At 39.1% G+C, this 25,237-nt stretch overlaps 1 protein-coding gene across 2 annotated transcripts in view; it reads left to right on the top strand.

Moving 5' to 3' along the window:
• The window catches only part of kcnn2 (potassium calcium-activated channel subfamily N member 2), a 32,377-nt gene that overhangs the window by 3,438 nt on the left and 3,702 nt on the right, over window positions 1-25,237 (top strand). Inside the window, exons 3-7 of one of the 2 annotated variants that reach the window (XM_033976139.2) lie at window positions 19,758-20,176; window positions 20,567-20,708; window positions 21,067-21,177; window positions 21,245-21,372; window positions 22,660-22,668. In XM_033976139.2, coding sequence (XP_033832030.1) covers window positions 19,758-20,176; window positions 20,567-20,708; window positions 21,067-21,177; window positions 21,245-21,372; window positions 22,660-22,668 — 809 coding nt within the window. The remainder of the gene's footprint in view (window positions 1-19,757; window positions 20,177-20,566; window positions 20,709-21,066; window positions 21,178-21,244; window positions 21,373-22,659; window positions 22,669-25,237) is intronic. The other variant, XM_033976140.2, reaches the window with a different exon arrangement.

Raw genomic sequence — 25,237 nt, 5'->3', positions numbered from 1 at the left:
AAATTTTAACCATGGTGAAGAACATGTTTGACAGTGACAATTTGTTTCTGGAACCTCCGGCACTGGATGTACCCTGGCTCAGCTATTGGCGATTCACCTTTGACATTTGGCTACAGTGGGCTTACATTTACATTATAAAATGCAGAGGTGGGTAGGGCAAAAGCCAAAAGTTGTACTCAAGTAAAACTACACTTCATAATAATATTGGCTACTGATGCAGAAGTACAAAGTAATGCTTCTACCTCACGTAAAGCCTACTGACTCAAGTAAATGTAGCCTACTGGACTAACTTAGTACTAGTCCATATCTGACAAAAAATGACTAATTGTGGTCACTATATTATGACCACAGTCAGTAGCTGAGTAATGCAACATAAATTTGGATACATAATTAGAGGTTAATTTGTGTAAATTTGCATATTAATTCACCTATACAATCCCCATTCTCGAGTCACGACTCGTTCACAGGCCATTCAGTTGTCCATCAAATGTGACAGTGGTTTATCAACGTTACTAATATGATAACAGGAGAAGCCTGCAGTAGCCTAAATGTTCACAGACACCTGATGGCTTATTGTGAAAAAAAAAAGCCAACAATCAAAAGCACTCAATTTAATAAGCTGACTGACCATGTCTCTTTATGTACTATATAACCGTCCCGCTTCACTGTTTTATCCTGACATGTCATGTCCATTAGAATAATAACTAACAGTCTGTAATCCCTCAGTCATCCAGGTCTGATCCATAGTAAAAAAGAAGCAATTAAAAAAAGCAATTTTTGGAAAGACAGTCCTTCCTTGAATAGCAATTGGGACTTTACCACCCTTTCCCTGATACTCCAACTCCACCCTCAGACCCAAAGTAAACTAAAGAAACAAGGTGAACAATAGCGCTAGCCAGTAGGCACATTAAGGCTGAATAATTATGCTAATTAGGTCTTAGGCACAGTGCACACCTTCAGATAGATATAAGGGAGAGTCCACCAGCAATCTGACCAGAATTGAAGAAGTGGCTTGTTGGATGAGCAGCGAAACGTCAACTTTTTGTCCAGTTGACAGATTTAATTTTGGCTTTAACAGGTTATTTTGAGTCCTCTCGCCATCTTTCTCAAAACAACCATCTTCTTGTGTTTTTGATGCATTGCCCAAGACTTAAAGCTAACTAACTTAAGCTAACTTTCAATCTAACTTGTAAAACAGCCATTCAAATGTACCTCAATTGCCTCAGTGCACCTCGGGGAAGGGGTCCTTGTAAACACATATCTGCCCACACCTATGCCCAGCTCAAAAACAAATGTAGGCATTAACAGATATTTTACTACTATTGATAAAAAAAAAAAAAAAAAATGTAATTGTTTGAGAGAGAGATTTAGGCTGCTGTAAACACACCAGCCCTGTTTCCAATAAAACTTTACATATTATATTATTTTCAATATAAATGTATGGGCTCTTGGTGGCCCTCTGGTGGCCTTAGGGCCCTAAGCAGCTGCTTGGTCAGCTTACATCAGGGAGCAGGGGGTCCAAACTTTTTGCAAAGAGGGCCAGATTTGGTGAGGTGAAAATGTTTGGGGGCGGACCATTCGGCCTGATCATTCTTTGAACCATAAATATTAAATGCAAATTAACAATTTAATTATTTTTTTACTTTTTATTGCAAATGGCTTTCACCTTTCAAAAAGAAAAGTGAATGTAAAAAAAGTAAACATTTAAACTGTGGTTTTGATAATCACAATATTAATTAATTAATTCACTGAGATTTTAGAATTTATTCACCACAGAAGGCAAACAAATAACTTGCCTGCACTAATGTGAAGGGTGAAACTGAGATCTGAACTGTAGTAAATAAACCAGGTCTGGCTCAAAGACAGTGTTTCTGAAAAATGTCACACAGGTGAGAGTCAGTTAGACTTGTCCTCGCACAGTTCTTAACCAAGAACGTCTTCTTACACAAATATGTCAAACCAAACAAACTCAGCATTTTCTTAGCGAAGGTTCAAATTTCTTTAAACCTGTCTTTATCCAGTTGGCGATAAAAGTCAGCAAGCTTGAACATGTGTATTTTACACATAATTATTTTTATTCCAGAGGCTGCAGGCCAGTAGAAATTTGTACCGAGCCACAATTGGCCCCTGGGCCGGACTTTGGGTATTACAAGGGTATTGGGTTTACAAGTTGGGCTGGCCCTGGTGATCTGTTGTGTTGACCTATGACGGAAACAACCAGCTTAGATTGTTGTTTCCACATACCAACAAAGTCTGGTTCTTTTAATTTAGTAAAGTAATGGGGAGAGTCTCATAAACAGTAGAAAAAGGACGTACTGGCAGATTTTATGTGATTTGGTGGATCACTGACACATATGAAGCCGTTTGCTTTACAAATAGTATGAATCTTAACTCTAATACTGATGCCAGCTGTGGACATGACTGTGAATGGCTTATGTGTGCTTGTGCAACCATGTGTGCCTAGCCTAAATGTATTATGCGTTGTGTTTCAGGCTATATCTATTTAGGAACTATTGGCCAGTGGTATTTTTTTTCTTGGTTTATTCTTCTTTTAAATAGGGTTAGCCTCGTTTTTAATTCTTGTAGTAGAATCAGAATCAGAATCAGAAGACTTTTATTGCCATAGTCTGTGAACACAGTTCACAAACTAGGAACTTGATATGGTGAAAAAGTGCAACATAAACACACTGAATAAATACAAATACAAATAAGTAAGTAAGTAAATAAGTAATTAAGTTAGTAAGAATCTTATTTCCTCTTAATACATAATACAGTTGATTTCAGCTGTTAGCCTTAATGTAGCAGTGGTTCATTGGTGCATTCCGTCCCAAGAGAGGATCAGTCATTTAAACAGCCCAACAGTACGAACCTGCAGGCCCGTTCAGATATCACATTGTAAACCCTTCTTAATGACTGATGATCGAAATACCCACTCCATTACCATATTTCAACACAAAATAGGAGGCATTTCAGTCCCCTGCAGACACTTTCAACTGCTTGGATAAATTACAGAGCATACTCCAATTTTGCTCAGAATCATATTTATTCTAACTTTCCTTAGTCTTAACACTTTTTTCTTACCAAAACTGTATCCCAATCATCCAGTTCATAAAGCACTACTTATTTCTTGTTTTATGCTGATGAACATTACTGGTATTTGTTTGAAAAGGCACCTAGATTCTTTCCTGATATAGAAGTGTTTTTTAAGCGTGTTGTTTTTTTCAAAATTTGCAGAGAAAGAAAATTGCCATCTTTCCATGTATAGCAACATCTTGTCTGCGTTAATAGGGATTCCATCAATAAACAAATAAAGATATATCTTAGGGTGGTTTAATATTGTATTCTGGTAACAATTAGAGGTGGGTGATGATGTCAAATGTCATTTTTCATTTAGTCTCAGTGATGCTCTAAGTCCAAGTGTGAACTCGCAAAAGAAGATTATGACTTTAGTTACCTTTTCAAGGTAATATGAAAATACTGTGTACATGAATTGTGATAAAATCAAAATTGTGATCAAGCTTCAGGAACATTATTATATATATTTTTAACCTATTGCCGGACCCTGTATATATATATATATATATATATATATATATATATATATATATATATATATATATATATATATATATATATATATATATATATATATATATATATATATATATATATATATATATGATTTGATCTGAAGTTGGTCAGATTATATTTTTGAAATGTATGCCAGTGAATCTTGAAATAATCTGGTATGCCTTCAAAATCAAGTTTTCTGATCTAGTCTGCTGTGCTCTATGCTGTGCTCTTTACAGAATCTCACTTTGAGCCTTAAAGGTTTGGAACATAATATGTTCTTTCTTTTGTGCATGATTCTTATATGAAAAAAAACCAAAAAACAAACCTGTGGTCTGTGGCATATCCGTCCTTTGTGTAATTGTGTTACTTAACTCTGCTGTGGTGGAAAGAATATTACAATTTGTACTCAAGTAAAAGTACAATAATATGGATAGACATAGATTAAATTACTTGTAAAATTAATGTGCAGCAGTACTTGTAAATTACAAGTACTGCTGCTACTTGTACATAAGTAAAAGTAAAAAGTACCTTCTTAAAAATCTGCTCAAAAAAGTACTATTACCCAAAAAATCTACTCAGTTCCAATAACGTGAGTATTTTGTTCCACCCATGAAGTTTTGGTCAATATCACTACACATAGCAGCATCAGTTATTTTTTTGTTACATTTTGCTAGTTTTACAAAACAAGCGAAAGCATCAGCCTCTTTCCTCTTGCAGAAAGCGGAATGCTAATTTGAGCTCAAATGTAAGATATTCTCCACTTGTTTCTTTAATTGCGAATAGCTGCACATTCAGCCCTCGGGAAGGCTGCCGTTTGATCCAATGACAGTCATATCAATATACCTCAGCATTTTTCAAGTACTCTACTTTTGTCTCCATGGCCAAGACATTTCCTTTCCTTTTGCTGACCTAGAAAACTTTATTAAGGCTGCCGTTTGCCTCAGAGTTGACTAATGCCCTTTTCACCATGTAGCCTCCTTTTGATGGGATTTGCACAGCACATGCCAAAGCGAATATAGACATGAATCTCAAACATTGCCACTTCACTTTACACTTGCAAACTGAGGCTCTTCACTGAATTTATGAAGTAATCTAGAAATCACCCTTGTTATTTTACCCTATAGCAAGCATAGTACATTCCATTGTGCGTTTTCTACATTGATTGTTACTGCCACTTAAACACAGTATACAAGTAGTTCACCGACATATGTTTATTGTCAAAATTACTTACTGGCAGCAATGGCTCAGTTAATAGAGTGTTTGCCCACTGATATACAATGGCCCGTATGTGTGTGTATGTATATATATATATATATATATATCCTCCACACTCTCCACGGGTAGTTTCATTCCCTTTTCATCGCTTGGGACCTGGGAGCTTGAGGGTTCTGCGCAGTATCTTTGCTGTTCCTAGTACTGCACTTTTCTGGACTGAGATGTCTGATGTTTTTCCTGGGATCTGCTGTAGCCACAGTTTGGGGGTCACTGCACCGAGGGCTCCGATGACCACAGGCACCACTGATGCCTTCAACTTCCAACTTCCAGGCCTTCTCCAGCTCTTCTTTGAGCCCTGGTATTTCCCCAGTTTCTCATGTTCCTTTTTCCTGATCTTCCCATCACTTGTTACTGTAATGTCCACCCTAGTGGCTTTGCTATGTTGTTTATCCACCACAGTGTCTGGTTGGTTTGCCATCACCATTCTGTCAGTCTGTATCTGGAAGGCCCACAGGATCTTGGCTCGATCATTCTCCACTACCTTTGGAGGTGTTTCCCACCTTGACCTTGGGGTTTCCAGTCTGTACTCTGCTCAGATGTTTCTGTACAGTATGCGCGCCACATGGTTATGCCACTCCATGTATGCTTTCCTTGCCGGCATCTTACGCCCTGCAGTTATGTGCCAGATTGTCTCAGGGGCCTCTCTTTGCACAGCCTACACCTTGAGTCTTGTCTGGTGTGGTAGATCTGGGTCTCTATTGCTCTGGTACTCAAGGCCTGCTCCTGTGCAGCCAAGACGAGTGCCTCTGGTTGTTCTTCAGTCCAGCTTTCTAAAGCCATTGGTAAGATTTATTGAAATCAGCCACTTCAGTTATGTTCTGGTGGTACATCCCATGCAGAGGCTGGTCCTCCCATGATGGTTCCCCCAATACCTCTTCCTCTGCACCCTACTGTCTGAGACATTTGCTGAGGATGTAATCTGTTGGGGCCTTGTCCTTGATGTACTTATGGATCTTGGATGTTTCATCCTGGACTGTGACTCTCACTAGTCCTCGGCCTCCTTCCTTAGAGTCTCAGGGTGCTGGATTTGGAAAGGAGCCCCCCATGCATGGTCACGCACTTTTGGGTCTTAACATTTGTGGCCTGTATCTCCCCCTTTGGCCAGTTTATGATTCCTGCTGGATATCTGAATACTGGCAGGGCGTACCGGTTTATTGCCTGGGCCTTGTTCTTGACATTGAGCTGACTCCTTAGGATTTGCCTTACTCGTCTGAGGTATTTGGCTGTGGCTGCTTTCCTTGTTCCCTCATCGAGTTTGCAATGAAGGCTCTTAGAGTCCTGTTGATGTTGTACAGCTCCAGTCATTCAGCGATCTGTGTGTCACATTGAGTCGTAAGCTTTCTTGTAATCAATCCATGCAGTGCACAGGTTGGTCTTATGGGTTCTGCAGTCTCGGGCGAGTGTTCGGTCTACCAGGAGCTGGTGTTTGGCTCCCCTAGTATCTTTGCCAATGCTCTTCTGTGCTGTGCTCACTTATTGATCCATTTGTCCACTTATCTTAGCTGCGATGATGCCTGACATGTGCTTCCATTGGACTGGCAGACGCTCACAGAGAGCAGTGAGGTTCTTTAGCCAGTAGGTGTGGATCATGTCAGGGCCTGGTGCTTTCCATTTTTTCATACCTGAGACTCTTTCCTGGATGTCTGCCACTGTGATGGTAACTGGATTCTGTTCAGGGAGGTTGCTGTGGTCTTCTTTTAGAGCCACCAGCCACTGTGCATCGCTGTTATGTGATGTCTCCTTCTCCCATACACCTTTCCAGTACTGTTGGGGGGTGTGGGTGTGGTGGGTGTGCTCTACTGGTGTTATTACCACGCCATTGAGCTTACACTTTCGCCGGTTGTGTTATGAACAGATGGTTTATTTGTCTAGCTTCATTATCTCATGTGTTACCTCTTTAGGCGACTGGTCAGGCCTTTATTTGGCAGTTTCCAATGCTTCAGGTATGGGCATCTGAGTGTACCTCTTGCATACTTATTTTTTCATCGCACCTCTCTGGGCCTCTGACAGTTGGCTCACTACTCCCCGAACTGCCTAGATTTTAGCCTCAAATCATCATTTCCATGGTTACTCTTAGTATATATCAGCTCAGTGGTTTCTGTGATGGTTGAGGTAGGGATCGTCCTCAATGCTGCATTCACATATTCTAGGAGACTTCACTTCACTACTTCACTTAGTCTCTGTAACTGGCGTCGGAGTTGCCTTGTGTTCATTCAGGCCATGATCTTATCTTTCAGGTCAGACGCTTCGTACCCAATCTCTGGTTAGGGAGCTGATGATAACTCCCCTCTGACCTGGCATGCTGGCTTCCCATTGCCGTAGCATTTGTGTGGTATCTCGTCAACCTCAAATTGTGATAGCATTTGCCGTTTGTGGATGTTGGAACACTGAGATGCTTAAACAAAAAATAAATAAAATAAAATACAGAATACAATGATTTGCAAATCCTTTTCAACCTATATTGAACTGAAAAAACTACAAAGACATGATATATAATGTTCAAACTGATAAACTTTATTGTTTTTATGCAAATATTCACTCATTTTCAATTTGATGCCTGCAACACGTTCCAATAAAAGGTGGGACAGGGCCAACAAAAGAATGGGAAAGTTGAGGAATGCTTAAAATCCACCTGTTTGGAACATCCACAGGTGAACAGGTTAATTGGAAATGGGTGAGAGTCATGATTGGGTATAAAAGAAGCATCCCCAAAGGGATCAGTCATTCACAAGGAAGGATGGGGAGTGGTTCACCACTTTGTGAACAACTGCCTGAGCAAATAGTCCAACAGTCTAAGAACAACGTTTCTCAATGTACAGTTGCAAGGAATTTAGGGATTTCATCATCTACGGTCCATAATGTCATCATAAGATTCAGAGAATCCAGAGAAATCTCTGCACGTAAGCGGCAAGGCCGAAAACCAACACTGAATGTCCGTGACCTTCAATCCCTCAGGCGGTACTGTATTAAAAACAGACATGAATGTCTAAAGGATATTACCACATGGGCTCAGGAACACTCAAGGAAACCACACACAGTTAACAGAGTACATCTGTAAAGGCACCATTAATGCTGAAAGGTACATACAGGTTTTGGAGCAACATATGCTGCCATCCAAGCAATGTCTTTTTCAGGGACGTCCCTGCTTATTTCAGCAAGCCACATTCTGCACATGTTACAACAGCGTGGCTTCGTAGTAAAAGTGTGCGGGTACTAGACTGGCCTGCCTGCAGTCCAGACCTGACTCCCACTGAAAATGTGTGGTGCATTATGAAGAGCAAAATACGACAACGGAGACCCCGGACTACTGAGAATGGGAAGAATGGGAAAGGATTCCTCCTGGACACAACAATTAGTGTCCTCAGTTATTAAACACTTATTGAGTGTTGTTAAACGGAAAGGTGAACACAGTGGTAAACCTGCTCCTATCCTATCTTTATTGAAACGTGTTGCAGACATCAAATTGAAAATGAGTGAATATTTGCATAAAAACAATAAAGTTTATCAGTTTGAACATTAAATATCATGTCTTTGTAATTTATTCAGTTCAATATAGGTTGAAAAGGATTTGCAAATCATTGTATTCTGTATTTTTTTTTTTTATTTTATTTGTCGTGATATTTTCTTTAACACTTGAAAATGAGTGATTGTGGCAAGTCTACATGTGTGAATGGGCGAGTGATTCCTTGATGCTTTGAGATCTAGAAAAGTGCTGTGTAAACCATTTACTGCAGTTAATTTATGTGAATGCACAGTTTTCTTGTTCAAGCCTGATTCACTAGATGAGCTGGTCTCTTCTAGTTGCTACTTTAATCTGGCAATTATACAACATTAGTAGTGGTAAAAGTTTGTACTATTAATTGTACAGCAAGCTGTAGGGCTGCCAAACGAATCCCATTCAAATTGAAATTGCAATTTCAATGGATGCAATTAGCAAATTGCAAAGGCTGCAGTTTTTTGAAGCACCATCATTTTTTTTTTCACAAATGACAAAATATGCTGTCTTTTTCTGCATAAAAACTGCTAACCCTATGGTGTAGATCTGTACAAGTATGTTCTTCTATTAGTTGTCATTTATTATACATATTTAAAATGTGAACTTTGAACAGAATCTGATTATTAAAACATATATTGCAAATCTACTCACATTGCTTTGCAATTACATATTTTTCTCAAATTGTTGATCCCTTGCAGGCTGTTTAGTTAGCCTAGAGTAGCTGGTGTGGCACCCTATAGGCCCTGGCTGTGTGCTGTTGCTCGTCTATAAAAGGTGTTCCATAGATGGCATGCACAGAGATGTGCTCTCACAGACAAATGAATAAAAATCTGTGTGAGAGTGTGCAGTTTAAAGCTGTAGCATGCATTCAGAGCCAAATAAAAAGATAAGAATGTGACTGTGAATTCAACAGAGGTCAGAGTGAAGTAAAACATCTCCCACTGTAATTAGTGTTCAAAAAGCAGTGTTTAGATAGCAGACTGCCTGATTAACCTGAAAATGTTTACCCAGCGTGGATGTGTTTACGCGCAAACTGTGAATACTGCCTTTTTGTATTTTACATGTTTGAATGAATTTGAGTTAGTGTGTCCTGATAAAATCTCATATATTCCTGTGCCTTTGAATATTGTCTAAGGTGCATGTAGCTATGTTTCTTATGTACAAGCAAAATGCTTGTAGGTCGGTGTTCATATTTAGATTGAACTTTCAAATAACATGAAAGAAATATGTGATCTTTCTACACAACAACAGCATTCATAGCCGCGAATATATATTTGAATGCAAGCTTTTTTTAAACCATTAACCTTTGAAGTGGGTTACTTCAGTAATGGCAGAGTATTTTCCTCCAGTAATTCTGGCAAACATGGCTTTATTGTTAAGTTATTATTATATATGTTATTACTGACAATGTATGTTTTGCTCAAATACACCAATGAATGTTTTCTATATTCTCTGCAGAAGCTTGTAACAAGCTTTCTCCTCAAACTGCAGTTTTCCAAGTGGGAATGTGGCTCCTGTGGGGTAATAGATTATGCATGTGCTTCCATGTGTACTCACAGATGCCTGTCAGATGCAGTAGCAGAAGTCACCCTGATGAAATGTTTCTTCTCACTTCAGTCTTTTAAAAGTGTGTGTGTGGGGGGAGGGGGTCACCCAGTAGAAACAGAGTAGCCCAGCTGTCATTCCAATTGTTTGGGGTGACATCTGTGGGTGACCTGCAGAGCAAAGCACATTAACAGGGAAACCAAGTATGTCCTTAGATTTGTTCCAGCATCTACAATTAGGATAAACGCTCCAATCCCCTTCTGTACATACTGATGTAGCCTTGGCTGCTGGAGTGTTGTCTTTTTCTCCTTGAAATGTTACTATCCTTATTCAGTCCTGGTGATGACTTTTGTTGTCGACAGCTGGCCAATATCCCAAAAGGATTTTGCCAAAGGTGTGCTGTGTTGGCAGACAGCGACTTGTACTTCAGTGTGAGTAGAAAAAAAATATGTTTTTGGACAGAAACTGTCACAATCCCTTAGTTGTATTGATGTATGTCAAAAGTATCTGATTTGACTTGTACCACCCGTCAAAGTTTACCTATAATATTTTCAATGCCACACCCTCCAATAACTACAGTACTCTATTGCACTTTTTACTTATTTTTTTATTGCACAAGTGATTCTTCAATACACTAGACATATACTACTATTAAATTATATAATGGAGTCTAAGATTCCATGAAGACAGCCTTTTATCAGTCATTTGTACTGACACTGATGTGGTATTGTTAAAGTGTGATATTTTATATTGGAAATGTTTTGCATTCCTTCTAGGAAAATTTTTCTTGTATTTTGGGCTGAAGCTTATGAAATTCATTAACCATTTCTGATGCTACCCTTGCTGTACCTTGTGATGACAGATCTGCTGAGTTCTTTAAAACCCCACTGCTTTGGGCCTGTTCTGCCTTTGATGTGTACTTGTGGTGATAAAAGAGAGTGCTGATGTTTCACAGTCACACAAAATTAAATCCTATAATCTGCAGAACAGATAAAATGGGGAGACTATGTGCCAGTGCATGGGGCAGACTTGGCAGGTGGTGTGTTTGGTCAAAGATATGGTACGGTGAAATGGGCCCGTACCTGAGACTCCAGACTAGAGTCAGATAACAGCACTGGGCGGTGAGCTCACAGTTTTCACTGAGCGTACAGTCTACAAGGGCAGCTGCGCTGTCTCCTAAAGACCACATTATACTCTGTCTGTCTGCGCTGTGGCTATTTGGCCCCTTTGTCAGGTCACAAATTCTGAGGTTAGGTTCTGCCTGGCCTAACCTCAAGCATGTTTTGTCAATATTTCTTTGACATATTCTTTGATGTTATATCAGGTTGGTTTAACATCCAGACTGGTTCAGATTTATGAATGTGAGCACATTGACAGTGTGAACCTTTTAAGAAATGTATACAGGCTTTTATGTTTTCAAGGCTCTCATAGCCTTGACTTTGCTCATACAGAAAAGGAAATATACAAATGTGAGACTTAATTTCTCATACAAAAGCAAACTGGTGAATGGTCTGCAGCCTCAGATTTACTCAACAAAGTGGCCTCTTAGTGGCTCACTTTGATATCATAAATAAAGCATTACATTAAAGTCTAATTGGCCTCTCAACCTAATTCACTAATGAGATTGAGCGATTTCATCCTCAGTGACAAGATATATGTTCCCATCCCTGCATTACACAGATTAAATATTGAGCTGGACTCCATTAGTTGTATTGAGCATAGTGAAACTAGTAACCAACCCAGTCTGAGTCACAGGTGAGCGCCCGTGCTGTGTACAGACAGTAACATGTCTTAATAAAATGGTGTTTCATTTTATTAAGACATGTTACTGTCTGTACACAGCACGGGCTATTATGTCCTCCGAGGAGGCCTCTGCCCTGATGTGAAGTGAACTTTCTCTCTGAGAGCGAAGGCCACACACTCTCTGAGATTATATTTTATTTTGTCTCCATCACAAAACAAAAGGCAGCAGGTCAGAGTCAGAGCATGTCAGAGATGTTGGAGTGTCTTTGCTTATAACTGCCCATCACTTCCTCTGCCCACATTAAAACGCTAGTTTTAAAGTGGGATTAAACTACTGTGCTAGTTAACTGAGCTTAGTGCTTCAAGAATGATGATTTTATTGGATCATGTTGCTTTGACACAGATGTTCTTAGGCTCACAGTCTGTTTTTACAAAGGAGTTTACTTAATGTGAGTAATTATTTTATTTCTTAAGACCATTTCTGTTGCTATCTTTTTAACTATTGATGTTTGCTTGCACTTGGTTCCAACTCCGTCCTCGGAGTGAGGGGCTTGGGATGCTCTAAGAACACAAGGATTTTTAGCTCCACTGTCTCAGGACACAACAGAGAAAACTTTGGGCAAGTGCCTTTAATAATCCCTTCACATTATGGACTCCACATGTTTGATCTGTCAGCCCCTACTGGCACATACTATATTTGTTCTGAATATAAAGACGGTTGTGGTATAGGATGGGCGATATTGACTAAAATTAATATCTCAATGTTTTTTGAGTGTCCCGATGTATCATTACATTGATTTTTACCTTAGACTAAAAGGGGTACCACAGAAGCCAGAAAACAATGTCAGCTAAAATATCAAATAAACAATACATTTTGAGGCCAAGTATGTGAACTGAACTGCACACATGATTTATTTTAAATTATGTCAAAACCATGTATCTTGTCTTTTGACCCACAGGACAAAATTGGTCTGTATCATCCTTACTAAATTACTTGTTGATTATTTGTATTGTCAGTTATTCATGATTAATCTAATTAGTGCAATGGCCACACCAGGGCCCAACAACCATCGTTCATCTTCTGGATTGCATAGATGTTTATTTTAAACACAAAAATGAATGAATATCAGATTTTTGCAAACAAACCTATGCCAATAAACTTTGCTAAACATTTTTCAGATTCAGTTCACTCACCTGCCTGCGTAACGCAAACTGTGCTAGAGAGTTGCATCATAATGGAGTGCTCATGCTTTGTAAAAAGAAAGTTGGAGGAATCCTGAAAGATAATAAGTTCTATTTGACATTTTTATATTTTGTGTCATTGACACATATTTCAATAATACTACAGGTGTGGTCCAACTCCCTCTCCAAAGATCAAAACACTGCCCCCTCTCGTACATGTCCACTACATGAAGCCATAAACCTCCCTTGGCACACTGCACTGCTTTGAAAAAATGCCATTGTGGCAGGTTGTGAGTGACTCATGAGTGAATCACAAAAGATTGAAAACCTGTCAAATGCTTGAGGGTACATGGGAGTTTGCCCAACCAGTCCACATGTGAGGCAAAGAGTATGAGGTACTCAATGAACCTCTTGTCTTTCAAAAAAACAAAACAGTTCTCTAACGGATTTTCCCTGAGCCACATGCCACTGCTATAATCATTACATTGTCTTACGTTTCTTTGTCAAGTGCTTTAATTAAAATAAAAAATGCAATAGTGGGCAAACTTTGTAAAAGGTGTGTGCATTGGTGGGTCAAATATTGCAGGACAGGTGCCCCTTCTTCTCTCTCTAAATGCATAATGGGCATTTGGAATTTACTTTTCATCAGGGGTCAGTAGTTGGCCAATGAACAAACAACACTATAAGAGAATAGGTTGTAAACTTGGATGAATTTAGCAATCTTCTGCTTACATATTTAATGAGCATTTGATAGTTTAAAAGTATGGTAAGACTGAAAGACTGACCACAAATCTGTAGACACCGTTGCGTATTTATTTTTGTTTAATTATGTAGGGCTAATTAATAATAAATAAATAAATAACTTTAAAGTGTAGTACAATTAAAAGCCAAATGGTCAGGTTGATATTAAATTTAGTTCAGTCACTGATGGTTCAGGATAAATGCACGTGTTAATATTTAAGGGGTTTCCCATTTTAATAGCTTTCACATAGCCAGTCAAAGGATCTCCACAGTATCCATTATATGTTTCACCTCCATGTGTTGTGCTGCCTGCGTGGAATATGTGATGCTGGGAGTTAAAGGGCCCTTGTGTATTGTGTTTCAGGTCATCCATTACCATAATTGCTTTTAGCCACAAGTAGGCTTTCCTTATGCAACTGCCTTTAAATGTTTCATCACATTGTTTTGAGGTAACAAACTTTGTAAGCGCATTTAACAGTATGGCTTGGGCAGGCTGTAAACAAAAACTGTAGCGTGGGCGTCATGTGCAAACAATAGTTCCAGGCGTTTTTCATGGTGGAATGGCGTAAATTAGTAAGCGTGGCGAACAGGAGTCACAGCTTGTGTTTCCGAGTCTACATTACACTCAGGACATGTGTGGTTAGAGTTACACACTTGAATTGACAGATGTCCGTTTGTTGAAAAAGCTCAGTGTCGCTCATCTGATATGAACAACTGCCTCTGAAACTTTAATCCCTTTATTTTCTCTGTGTGCTCTAAGGGCTTTGATTATGGCTTTTAAATACATTTGAAAGAACAGAGTTTGTGAGGGGACATGTGTTGGCAGTGTCGGTTGTTCACTGTAATGTGGTGGCATGTTGATAGTTGATATTTCTTGTTCTGACTCACAACAAGCTGCAGTATAATGAGTCTGTGTGGGAATGCTGTTATTGTGGAGTTAGAGCTTTCAGGCTGAACTATGTGGAGCACTCGAGTATGTCCACTATCGATCCACGCTTCCTTTGTCCTTGAATTGAACATGTTGAGGGCCTCTATCAATGAGAGAAGCAATTCAATTTTATGTAACAAATCACTGCTAAATTTACAATCTAGGTCACTGATCCCATTAGCCCTCCCAGAACAGCACACTTTTTTTTTTTTTATTTCTGTTCGAAGAATTACCAAATTAAACAGAATGGGGGCTAGCTGGCAGGCAGCCGAGTTATAATGTTACACATGACACTGTATGACTATTTTACTCTCCTCTGAAAACTACAGTTTTGACTTATAAATTAACATTTAGTATTTCATACTTGCACAGCTAAAACCATACAGAGCTTTTAAGCCTTTTATTCATGGCTAAACACAGACTCGCTTATGGGTAATAGAGAAGCACTCAGCAAAATCCTCATGCTTAAAGATAAGCTAAAGATGGCCTGACCAGTGAAAACTCATTGCGAAAAATGCTAAGCACAAGCCCTGTATGAGATATTTAGATCCACTGCTGTAATTCAAGCACATTAAGGCTGTCTTGGCAGAATGCAATCATGTGCGTTTTTCTCACTGTTCAGAAAGGCTCTCAGAGAAAAAAAAAGAAAAAAAATACAACAAGCCGATAGGAAACCTCCACTGCATTTGCTGACAGCAACATTTTGTGAAATATCTACTGGCGGTTGTGATGGCGCGTGCACAGTGCAGGACCTTGGGGTGATTGAGTGGAAAGAGCTGGTGTGGAGGAAGAGCAGTAAGGCATGTCAGCAAGAGCAGTGCTTTGACAAATGCAGGAGAGTCTAATACAGTTTGATGGTGTTTAATCTGCAGCACACACCAGTAACATCCCGCTCTGAGATGGAGATAATATGTACTAGTGGGCAGGTGGTGTGTGGTCTCCTGCAGGGGGCGTGGTCAAGTTGCCAGAGAGTCCTGACTGGAGATAAGCGCACAGAGGATTGATGTGATGAAGACGGGGCCCTGTGTGACAGTGGAAGTGTGTGACTGATGAGGGGCACACTGATCCGCCCACACGGAGCTCCCCTGTGAACGCCAAATGCCTTCTGGACAGAGCACCAGGCCAACACAAGCCACGCTAATGTGGAGGCACAGCTGTTCTCATCAACTCCAGTCCAGTGTGTCACTGCACTGAACAATTACACAGGACCACTTACACACACACACACAACAATCACATCCAAACAACTGTGATCAGAACTATGGTGGTATACTGGCCGGCATGGGATCTGTGTATCTTATGTATGCTTTATTCTTTTGTTACTTATAGGTTTGTTTGTGTTAGGCTTATGTCTCAGCTACTACATTGCAGCATTAGAAACATTGCCTGCCCTTGTTTCAGAGCCGGATTTTCACAGGAACTAAATTTTACATAACAAAAGTAAAAAGGAATGAGTTTCTTTTTGCAGTAAAAGATCAAGGAGAACTTAATTTAAGAGCTTCAAGAGCAATCTCAGCAAAGTGAAGAAGTCCTTTTCTGCAATGCCTTAAATTGAGAGAATATATGAGCTCTGACAATCTAAAGTGCCTGTACATTATTCATTCTCATTTTTACAGTCAAATGAAATGCTTAAAAAAGTGCACTCTTTGTTTTACAAAGTATTTCTTGCTATTTTATAGTCTACTGCTATGGTCCTTTTATGTATGATTACTCAAATTAAATCAATACAATTAGCACAGTATTTATCAAAAAAAGTCATTTGCAGGATCTGGTTTCTGAAATATTGTCAGCAAGAGAAACATAACCTGAGGCCTTAATAAAAGAGTAGTTTAATGATTTCTTGTAGGTTTTTGTCAGCCTTGATAGAAAAGCTAGTCAGCTCCCAGTTAGTCTTAAGCTGCTCTTTGTTTCATGTTATGGTGAAGGGATACCACCATCTTTGAAGTGAGCAGTGAACTCAGTGATTTCTAAATCGGATAAAGATAGAACTCAATGCAGCTCTTATTAGTTTTAAATATTGATAATCATATATTTGCCACAATACTAACTAAGAGGGTCGAGGTAATAGTTCCAGAATTGACCGACACCAATCAATCTGGATTCATCCGCAATAGACAGACTCATGATAATATCCGACGTGCTCTTCATCTTATTAATAAAACGAAAAACATTGAATCCATAGCAGTTAGTCTTGATGCAGGAAAGCATTTGATTCAGTTAATTGTAAATATCTTTATTTAACGGTAGTTATGAGCAGATTTCGTTTTAATAGTTACCAAATAATTGGGTGTATAAGATCTTTGTATGATTCCCTATCTGCCAGCATCAAAATCAACAGGGACCTTTCTGATGCAGCCTCTAGAGCAGGCATACCCAGCGTCCGGCCCGGGGGCCAATGGCGGCCCGTGTACAAATTTCCACTGGCCCACAGCCTCTGGAATAAAAATAATTATGTGTGGCCCATCAGCACTGCTGATCAGTGTAAAATACATATGTTCAAACTTGCTGAGTTTTATCACCAACTAAATAGAGACAGGTTTAAAGAAATTCAAACCTTTGCTAAGAAAATGCAGAGTTTGGTTCGACATATTTGTGTGAGAAGACATTCTTGGTTATGAACTTTAACAAAAACTGTGAGAGGACAAGTCTAACTGACTCTCACCTGTGTGACATTTTGCACATCAAAACCACTGTCTTTTAGCCAGACCTGGTTTATTTACTACAGTCCAGACCTCAGTTTCACCCTTCACATTAGTGCAAGTTATTTGTTTGCCTTCTGAGGTGAATAAATTCTAAAATCTCAGTGAACTTATTTTATTGTGATTATCAAAACCACAGTTTAAATGTTTACTCTTTTACATTAATTTTTTCATTTTGTTTTTGAAAGGTGAAAGCCATTTGCAATAAAAGGTAAAAAATAATTAAATAGTTATTTTGCATTTAATATTAATGGTTCAAAGAATGATCACGCCGAATGGTTGGCCCCCAAACATTTTCACATCACCAAATCTGGCCCTCTTTGCAAAAAGTTTGGACACCCCTGCTCTAGAGAGAGGCTGTCATCAGGGATGACCCCTCAGTGCAACCCTGCACTTTTTATTCAGGGTGTGACTCAGCCCATTAGAGAATGTAGGGATATTTCAGGTATTAACAGGAGACACACAAAGCTTGTTTATAGGCAGATGATGGCAACCATTTCTTCAGAATTGTAAGATGACAAATTTTAATTGGAAAAATACAAGTATATACAAATACTTAGGAGTACATATGCAAAAGGATTTATCCGTAGACTTTGAAGAAAATTATGCTATACTAACCTCCAGTATTAAAGCGGATCTACAGCAATGGTTGTTGTTGCCAATGAATATGTATAACAAAAATGAATCTATTACCAAGGTTTCTTTATCTTTTTCAGGCTCTGTCAGTTTAAATATTCTCTAAACAATTCAATGGAACAGAATTATCTCATATTTCATTTGGGGAGTCAAAAAAGAACAAAATTTACAACATTACAATTACAAAAGGAGGAAGGTGGATTGGCACTGTCATTTCCAGAAAGTTATTGTGAAGCAGCCCAGCTGTGAGTTCTGAGTTTGGTGTGATCCTTGTGAGAAGAGATTGACCATTGTCATATTTTGCTGTACCTCTTCAATCCATGCATGGTCATCCTCATCTTCTCAAAAAGCATTGACTCACCTCTGTTGCCTGCTTAGATAACTGTACTAATAGATATATGGAATAAAATACAAACACTGAAGGAAGTGCCCAATTTATGCATTGGCCAGCTTTGGATTCAGAATTTTACTAGTAAAGACAGATAATGGGTTTCAACATTGGTCACAAGAAGGTGTAAGATTATTGGGCTATATCAAATATTAGTGCTTTGAAAAGTTACATGGAACTTTCGAAAGCACATAATTTGGGCAAACATGACCTCTTGTCAGGGTTTGGGTTTTTTTGTGTGTTCTGTGCTGCCCCCCCCCCCTTCTGTGTTTGAGCCTGAGTTGGGCGGAGACTCTGGCACCACCTCCACACACTTGCTTCTGCTTCAAGCCTTCACCTGTTAGTACAAAAGGACTAAGGGTCTGACACTCAGGGCCAGACTCCTCAGTTCCTTGTCATTTTCCAGTATTTCCACTAGTTGTTCCTCATGTCATGCTCCAGTTTATTTGTACGTGTATCCACCATGATCCCGCTCACTGGAACCATTCTGCACCTCAGCCTCCGACCCAGCTCTTCATGACCGGTATGAACACCCAGTCCCTGACTCTGCGACCCACGACCTGCTCCAAGACTACTGCATATGACACTGCTCCGAACTGTCTGCTCTGTCTACGCTCACTCAAATTCCTTGCCTGTAAATAAACTTTGTTCAAACAGTTTCCCGAATTTGAATCTTTGGTCCTCCCATAAGTCTTTTTTACGATACCTCTTTAGATATGTTCAGTTAGGGCATTATTTTGATATTTTGAAGACAATTCTTGTGGAATCTTGTAAAGGTAATGCTCCCAAGAGGCAAATGTCCATTATTTATGAATGTTTACAAGCAGCAAAGAATATTTCTACTATATATATAAGAAGCTAATGTTAAAGTATCTGATGATGACTGGTTGAATATACACAAAATTGCCATGACTACCACCTGTTCAGGTCTTTGGAGGGAATTAATGGGGAAAAATATGGTAAGTTTATTTGTCCCACCTTATGTCAGGAGCAAACAGTGCAATGACCCTGAATAAATATCAATGTTGGAGGCAATGTAGCAATGTCAAGGCAGGACATTTTCGTATCTTTTGTGACTGTGTCAAGATCCCACCCTACTAGTCAGCAGTGAAAGAAGCAATTCAAAGTATGAACCATGCTATTGGCCTTTACTAAAACTTATTTGGGTAACCTTTCACATGGGTGCTGAGATCTGACTAATATCTCCTGCCAATATTAGCAATGGCAAAAAAAACCTAACCTGGAGTGGTTGTGTAACGCTGCACCTGTACTCTCAAACTGGATTCAGGTTGTCAACGAAATCTATGATCTGGAGATTCTGACATTTCATTGAGACTTTCTGCAGACAAATGTAAAAGATATTGGGAGAAATGGGTTTGCTATATTAAGAAATTGAGTTCTTGATTATACTTTTTTTTTCTATTTCTTAGTAATAGGATGTTGTCTATATTTAAGTTTGTTTCTGCTTTGTTTGTTTTTGTATATACAGTACAACATACATTTGAAAATACTCAAGAAGATAGTTTGAAAAAGGTGCTCTTTGTTTTGCAGTTATTCATGGTGGACAATGCAGCGGATGACTGGAGAATAGCCATGACCTATGAGCGCATTTTCTTCATCTGTCTGGAGATCCTGGTGTGCGCCATCCACCCCATCCCAGGGAATTACACCTTCACCTGGACTGCACGCCTGGCCTACTCTTATGTGCCATCCAAGACTGATGCTGATGTGGACATTATCCTATCTATACCCATGTTCCTCCGCCTGTACCTCATCGCCCGTGTTATGTTGTTGCACAGTAAGCTCTTCACAGACGCCTCTTCACGAAGCATTGGTGCCCTCAACAAGATCAACTTTAACACACGCTTTGTGATGAAGACCCTCATGACCATCTGTCCTGGGACGGTGCTGCTAGTCTTCACCATTTCACTCTGGATCATTGCTGCCTGGACTGTCCGAGCCTGCGAGAGGTGCTGGATGGCTTTCTCATTCTATGAAATCAAACATGTATGATGCATAAAAAAGTTATGTACATGACTTATGCCAGGGAAATGTCATGCAGTCAGGTAGGATTATGCATAACACACAACAGAAAGACATAATTTATATATATATATATATATATATATATATATATATATATATATATATATATATATATATATATATATATATATATATATATATATATATATATATATACACATATACACATATACAAACACACAGTTGAAATGTGCAAAATTTTTCATTTTCCATCAAATTTACAGAGAAGCCTGATCTCTAAGTCCTAGGAGGTAGAAGATATATCCTTTTGTGCATGAAGCTAGAGGATCTATTTCATTTATTATTTATTGCAGGTACCATGACAACCAGGACATAACCAGCAACTTTCTAGGAGCCATGTGGTTGATCTCAATCACATTTCTTACCATTGGATATGGAGACATGGTCCCAAACACTTACTGTGGGAAAGGAGTCTGCCTCATAACAGGCATTATGGTGAGAACTATAATTTCTTTACTATATATGGGGAAATTGGGATGTGCAGTATATACCCCCCAGAGTACACATATGGTTTATAGCACCTAATTATTCCTTATAAATCCATACTAGCACAAATAACCAGTAAAAGCAAATTCAAGTGTAGAAAGGGAGATGCAATCCCCCACAGACTCAGGAGGATACATACTGTACATATAATCTAGCATATTATCCCCAAGTGAATAAGACTGCATTACACAACAACACAAACTGCGCTGAAGAAGGATAATACATTATGACATGATACTAAAACTGAACAAAAACAGCTTTAGAAATGTCTCTCAACCTTATGAAAATGCATGTTTGTCTTTTTCAGGGGGCTGGCTGCACTGCTCTTGTGGTGGCTGTTGTAGCAAAAAAACTGGAACTAACCAAAGCTGAAAAACATGTCCACAATTTTATGATGGACACCCAGCTAACAAAAAGAGTAAGTCCCTTCATTTTAGGTAATTTTCTTGTATACTGAATGACTCATATGCTTTTGGGTGCTTCAGGTGAAAAACACAGCTGCGAATGTTCTCAGGGAGACGTGGCTCATCTACAAAAACACCAAACTAGTGAGGAAGATGGACCACGCCAAAGTCAGGAAGCACCAGAGGAAGTTTCTCCAAGCCATTCACCAGTAGGTACCATACAGGCATAACCAATCGACTCTGCCAGCAGGCAATCTCTAACCTAACTGAAGCTGAAATCTGAATTGTTTGACACCTGTAGCAACAGTATGCAATAGTGGTGACATTTTGTTTTTCTAATCTAATCTTGCTTTGGTGAACTGCGCTCCTCTGTGCACCTTTAGCTGGTGTCAGGCTGGCCCTCAAGCTCACACGTGTTGCTTTGTCCTCTGCTCGTGGCTGTTTGGACATTTACCTGTCAGCTAGTCTTTTAGTGGCTCCCAGAGGAACCTCAAAGTGCTGTCTACCTGCTAAACAATATTGATTGTAGCTTCACCTCCCTCTTGTGTTTTACACCCTACAGTGCCTGCATGCCCACAAACCATGCAGTTTTCAACCCACAGTCTGTTAAAACAAGATAAAGAGTTGTTACAAGGAATAATTCCTGAATGTTTAATGTCCATGTGTTTATAGGCTCTGTAAGTGTTTTGTCTGTTAGTATGTTTGTTTGCTTTGTAGTTTATGTATTTTTTGGTTCTCTGTGCTCCTGTTCTCTCCAGTATGCATTGTTTTTTTTAAGATGCACACTACGAAGCGTAAGAAGGTCAATTGTGTGTAGATGTGGCCACTCACATACATACAAGTTGTATTTATAGACTTAAAAGTTGAAAATGTAAATAGGGGATTTTTCAGTTGCAAAAATGTTATGTCTCATAATGTCCTTTTGCTCCATGGGACAGTCATGGAAACCCCTCTGAGCTGAAGCTTTATAAATACATATATTCTTGTAGTAAAAGTCATTTCTGGCCCAGTGTGCAAGGACGTTTACTCAGCATGGCATCCTCCTTCTGTAGCGTTTTTATCTTCAAACTCAGCATTTGTTTGTGGGTGGTGTGATTGTGCACCTTATCGCAGAGAGCTTAAGTGTGGCCAGCAGCTATCTCTATGCCGGCCATGATGTCCAAACTGCTTATATTAAAGCTAAAGTCACCCTTGACCTCAATGAGGTGGTAGACAACACAAAACTGTAACGTAAGCAACACGGGAATGTGAAAACTGATGTTTAGACATACAGACATGAGCTTGTAGCAGTTGTTGTTGCGTACAAGGTTCTAGACTGACATTAAGAAGGAGGTTAGTGCAACAAAGCTGCTAGAGCCACTGTAGGGACAAGGGCAACAGCAGCCACACACAACGCCAGGCATTCACCACCTGAGTATGTTTTTATAATGTTGCAATATCTCATTTGTCTACTTCATGTTTCCTTTTTTCCTGTTTGTGTCAACACAATGCGATAGAGCGCGGAAGTAAGTCTACCCCTCATATGTAGATACAGACTTGTTGTGTGCATGCCTAAATGAGAGCTTGAACCCAATAATGTGACTAAACTTTACACTCCCTCATTTGATAAGTGAAATTCATGCCACTGAGAATATGAAAATAGTATTACAACCTTACATTGATATGTTTCCTTTAGCAAACAAGCTTTGAAATGATTTTTTTTCTTTCTGCTAAGCATGTAATTTGAATTACGTGCACTTTAATCTGACATTTGTTGGTTTATGCCTCTCTCCACACTTTAAATGTCACCAAACATTGTTTTATTTTGTTCTAGTGACTGCACTATATGTAAACACATTACACTCACCTCAAGTGAATTTCAATTATCATTGATGGAGGGTTCCGGTCTTCCCATTTCTGCATGGATGTGATGAGAATATCAACTTTAATCAGGAAGACACTGATTAAACTTTAGCCGACTGTGCTTTCACGTACCGAAAGATGACAACTCAAGCAGCAAACTATCTCATTCACTCTATCCCCCCAGTCATGTTGTAGCACTTAGCAGTCACGCTTTTGCGCTAATCAGGCTCAGGGTCATCTCTTCGGCATGTGGAACCATTGTTACGCCTGGTATTACATTTGCAGCTACATTTCCTTCATTTCCCTCCTGGATGACTCCGTAGCAATGATTTGGTGTTATCATGGCTGGCATTAACAGCATAATACCCAGCTGTCATGCTTCTGTGCGTCAAGAGGAATTGGCAGATAAGCTATAAGTTGAAATGTCCCAAAAGGTTGTCTTGGTGGGGTGTTTCGTATCTAGGGGGATTATGTTCTGAGGCATAATATACATGCTGTAAAATAGAGAGAAAAAAAAAAAAAAAAAAAAATATATATATATATATATATATATATATATATATATATATATATATATAAAGCAGTTCTAAATAAAAAGTAACTGTATTTGTACTATAAACAGTTTGAAGTTGCTAAAAGTTGATGTTCAGTTTTTCACCATGGGTATTGCTGTCTCCTCCACATAAAGGGGCACCATAGGGAGGCAGTGTATCTTTGTTAGTTGAAGGTTGTGTAAAGTTGTTCCAGTGGCCAGGCATTGTAAGGTCAAAATGAATCCTCGGTGCAGTTGTGGTCCTGTCCCTCAACTTTAACAGTAAAAGCTTCTCCCACCAGGTCAGCAGAGGTCACTACAGCAAGATGTCAGGAGCATGACAAAACGTGACACTGCACTAACTGAGATTGCCTCAACAGATTTAGTGAGGTCTAATGAAAAGCTTAGCGTAGCCGTTTTCCCTGATGAATAACAAGCAGAAATAGAGTGCCCCGTTGGAAAGGAGAAGTGCCTCTGATGAGTGATTGACTGAATCGAGGCAATAGGATGCATTGGATATTCAGGCCAGCGCTGTCAGCTTCCTCAGGGCGACCTCACGGTGCTCTCTGGAGCAACTGGTCATCCAACTGTGAAACACATCAATCTAACAGGACTCATTTAACATTGGTTATTGGTTACATTTATTATTTCATTTTTTAAGATGACTTTAGTTTGTTTTTTTGTTAAATTGATGGCTTTAGTGTATCTATTAATAGGTCTTTCTTTAGTAATTCCTACAACACCTTTCATTGATGTAAGTTGCCATCTTTTTTCCACATCTGGCCATCTTTGGGAAGCAGAAATACAATGCTGCATTGCATAAAAATGGTTGATTCATGGCTAATTAGCAGATCTCCCTAATGGCCCTTTTATATCCCCTTTCGACCTTCGCGACTGTTTGTATTTAATTCACAATGCACAGTTGGTTTTACAGGAGATGTTGGCTCTAAATCTGCGATGCTTACTGACTTGATACCACAAACCAGTCCTGCTTATTGTGCTCAAAGTAATTTAGCCCATGTGGGTGATTTCAGGAAAAAATAACACTCCTTAATATTGTACACTGCATGTGGTCCACACACTCAACAATACTGCACCGCTGTTCTTTTCAAAGCCCCGAAGGGACAGGGAAACTGGCTTTGGAAATCTAATTAAACAGAAGATGTGAATTATTAAGGCTGTTTTTTCAGTGTAATGTTTAAAAAAACTGGGATTCCATTTTTAAAAAAGGAGAAGTTATTATTATTTATTATTATACAACAGGAAATGGTTTGAAAGGAGAAACATTCTGCAGACTGTCTGATCTGGGACAGTGCCAAGAAAGGCTGGGCATCTTGGCAAAAAAAAAAACAAAACAACCAAGCAAGACATTACATTATTGCTATTTAACACAACAAAAAGTCAAATAATGATTTTATTGAGAGAGAATTTGTTGTGGACCTCTCGATTGAAAAGATTCAAGCATATAATTGACAATTAAAAACAATCTTGATCTTGATGAAATTTTGATTAATTGTGCAGCCTTAGGCTTGCATACTGTGGATAAGCTACAGCAGCAAAGTGTTGAAGTCCAATAATCCTATGTAAAAATGTTTAACATATATAGATCCTTGCGTGCATAAAGCAAGAAGTAACATCTGTGGTTTGAACTGCAACTTAATAATTTATGAGCTGTAAAACAATAACCTGGGGTATACAGA

This window comes from Periophthalmus magnuspinnatus, chromosome 12 (genome assembly GCF_009829125.3).
Source record: "Periophthalmus magnuspinnatus isolate fPerMag1 chromosome 12, fPerMag1.2.pri, whole genome shotgun sequence".
Classification (NCBI taxonomy): Eukaryota; Metazoa; Chordata; class Actinopteri; order Gobiiformes; family Gobiidae; genus Periophthalmus; species Periophthalmus magnuspinnatus.
This window is presented reverse-complemented; position numbering and strand designations above follow the sequence as displayed.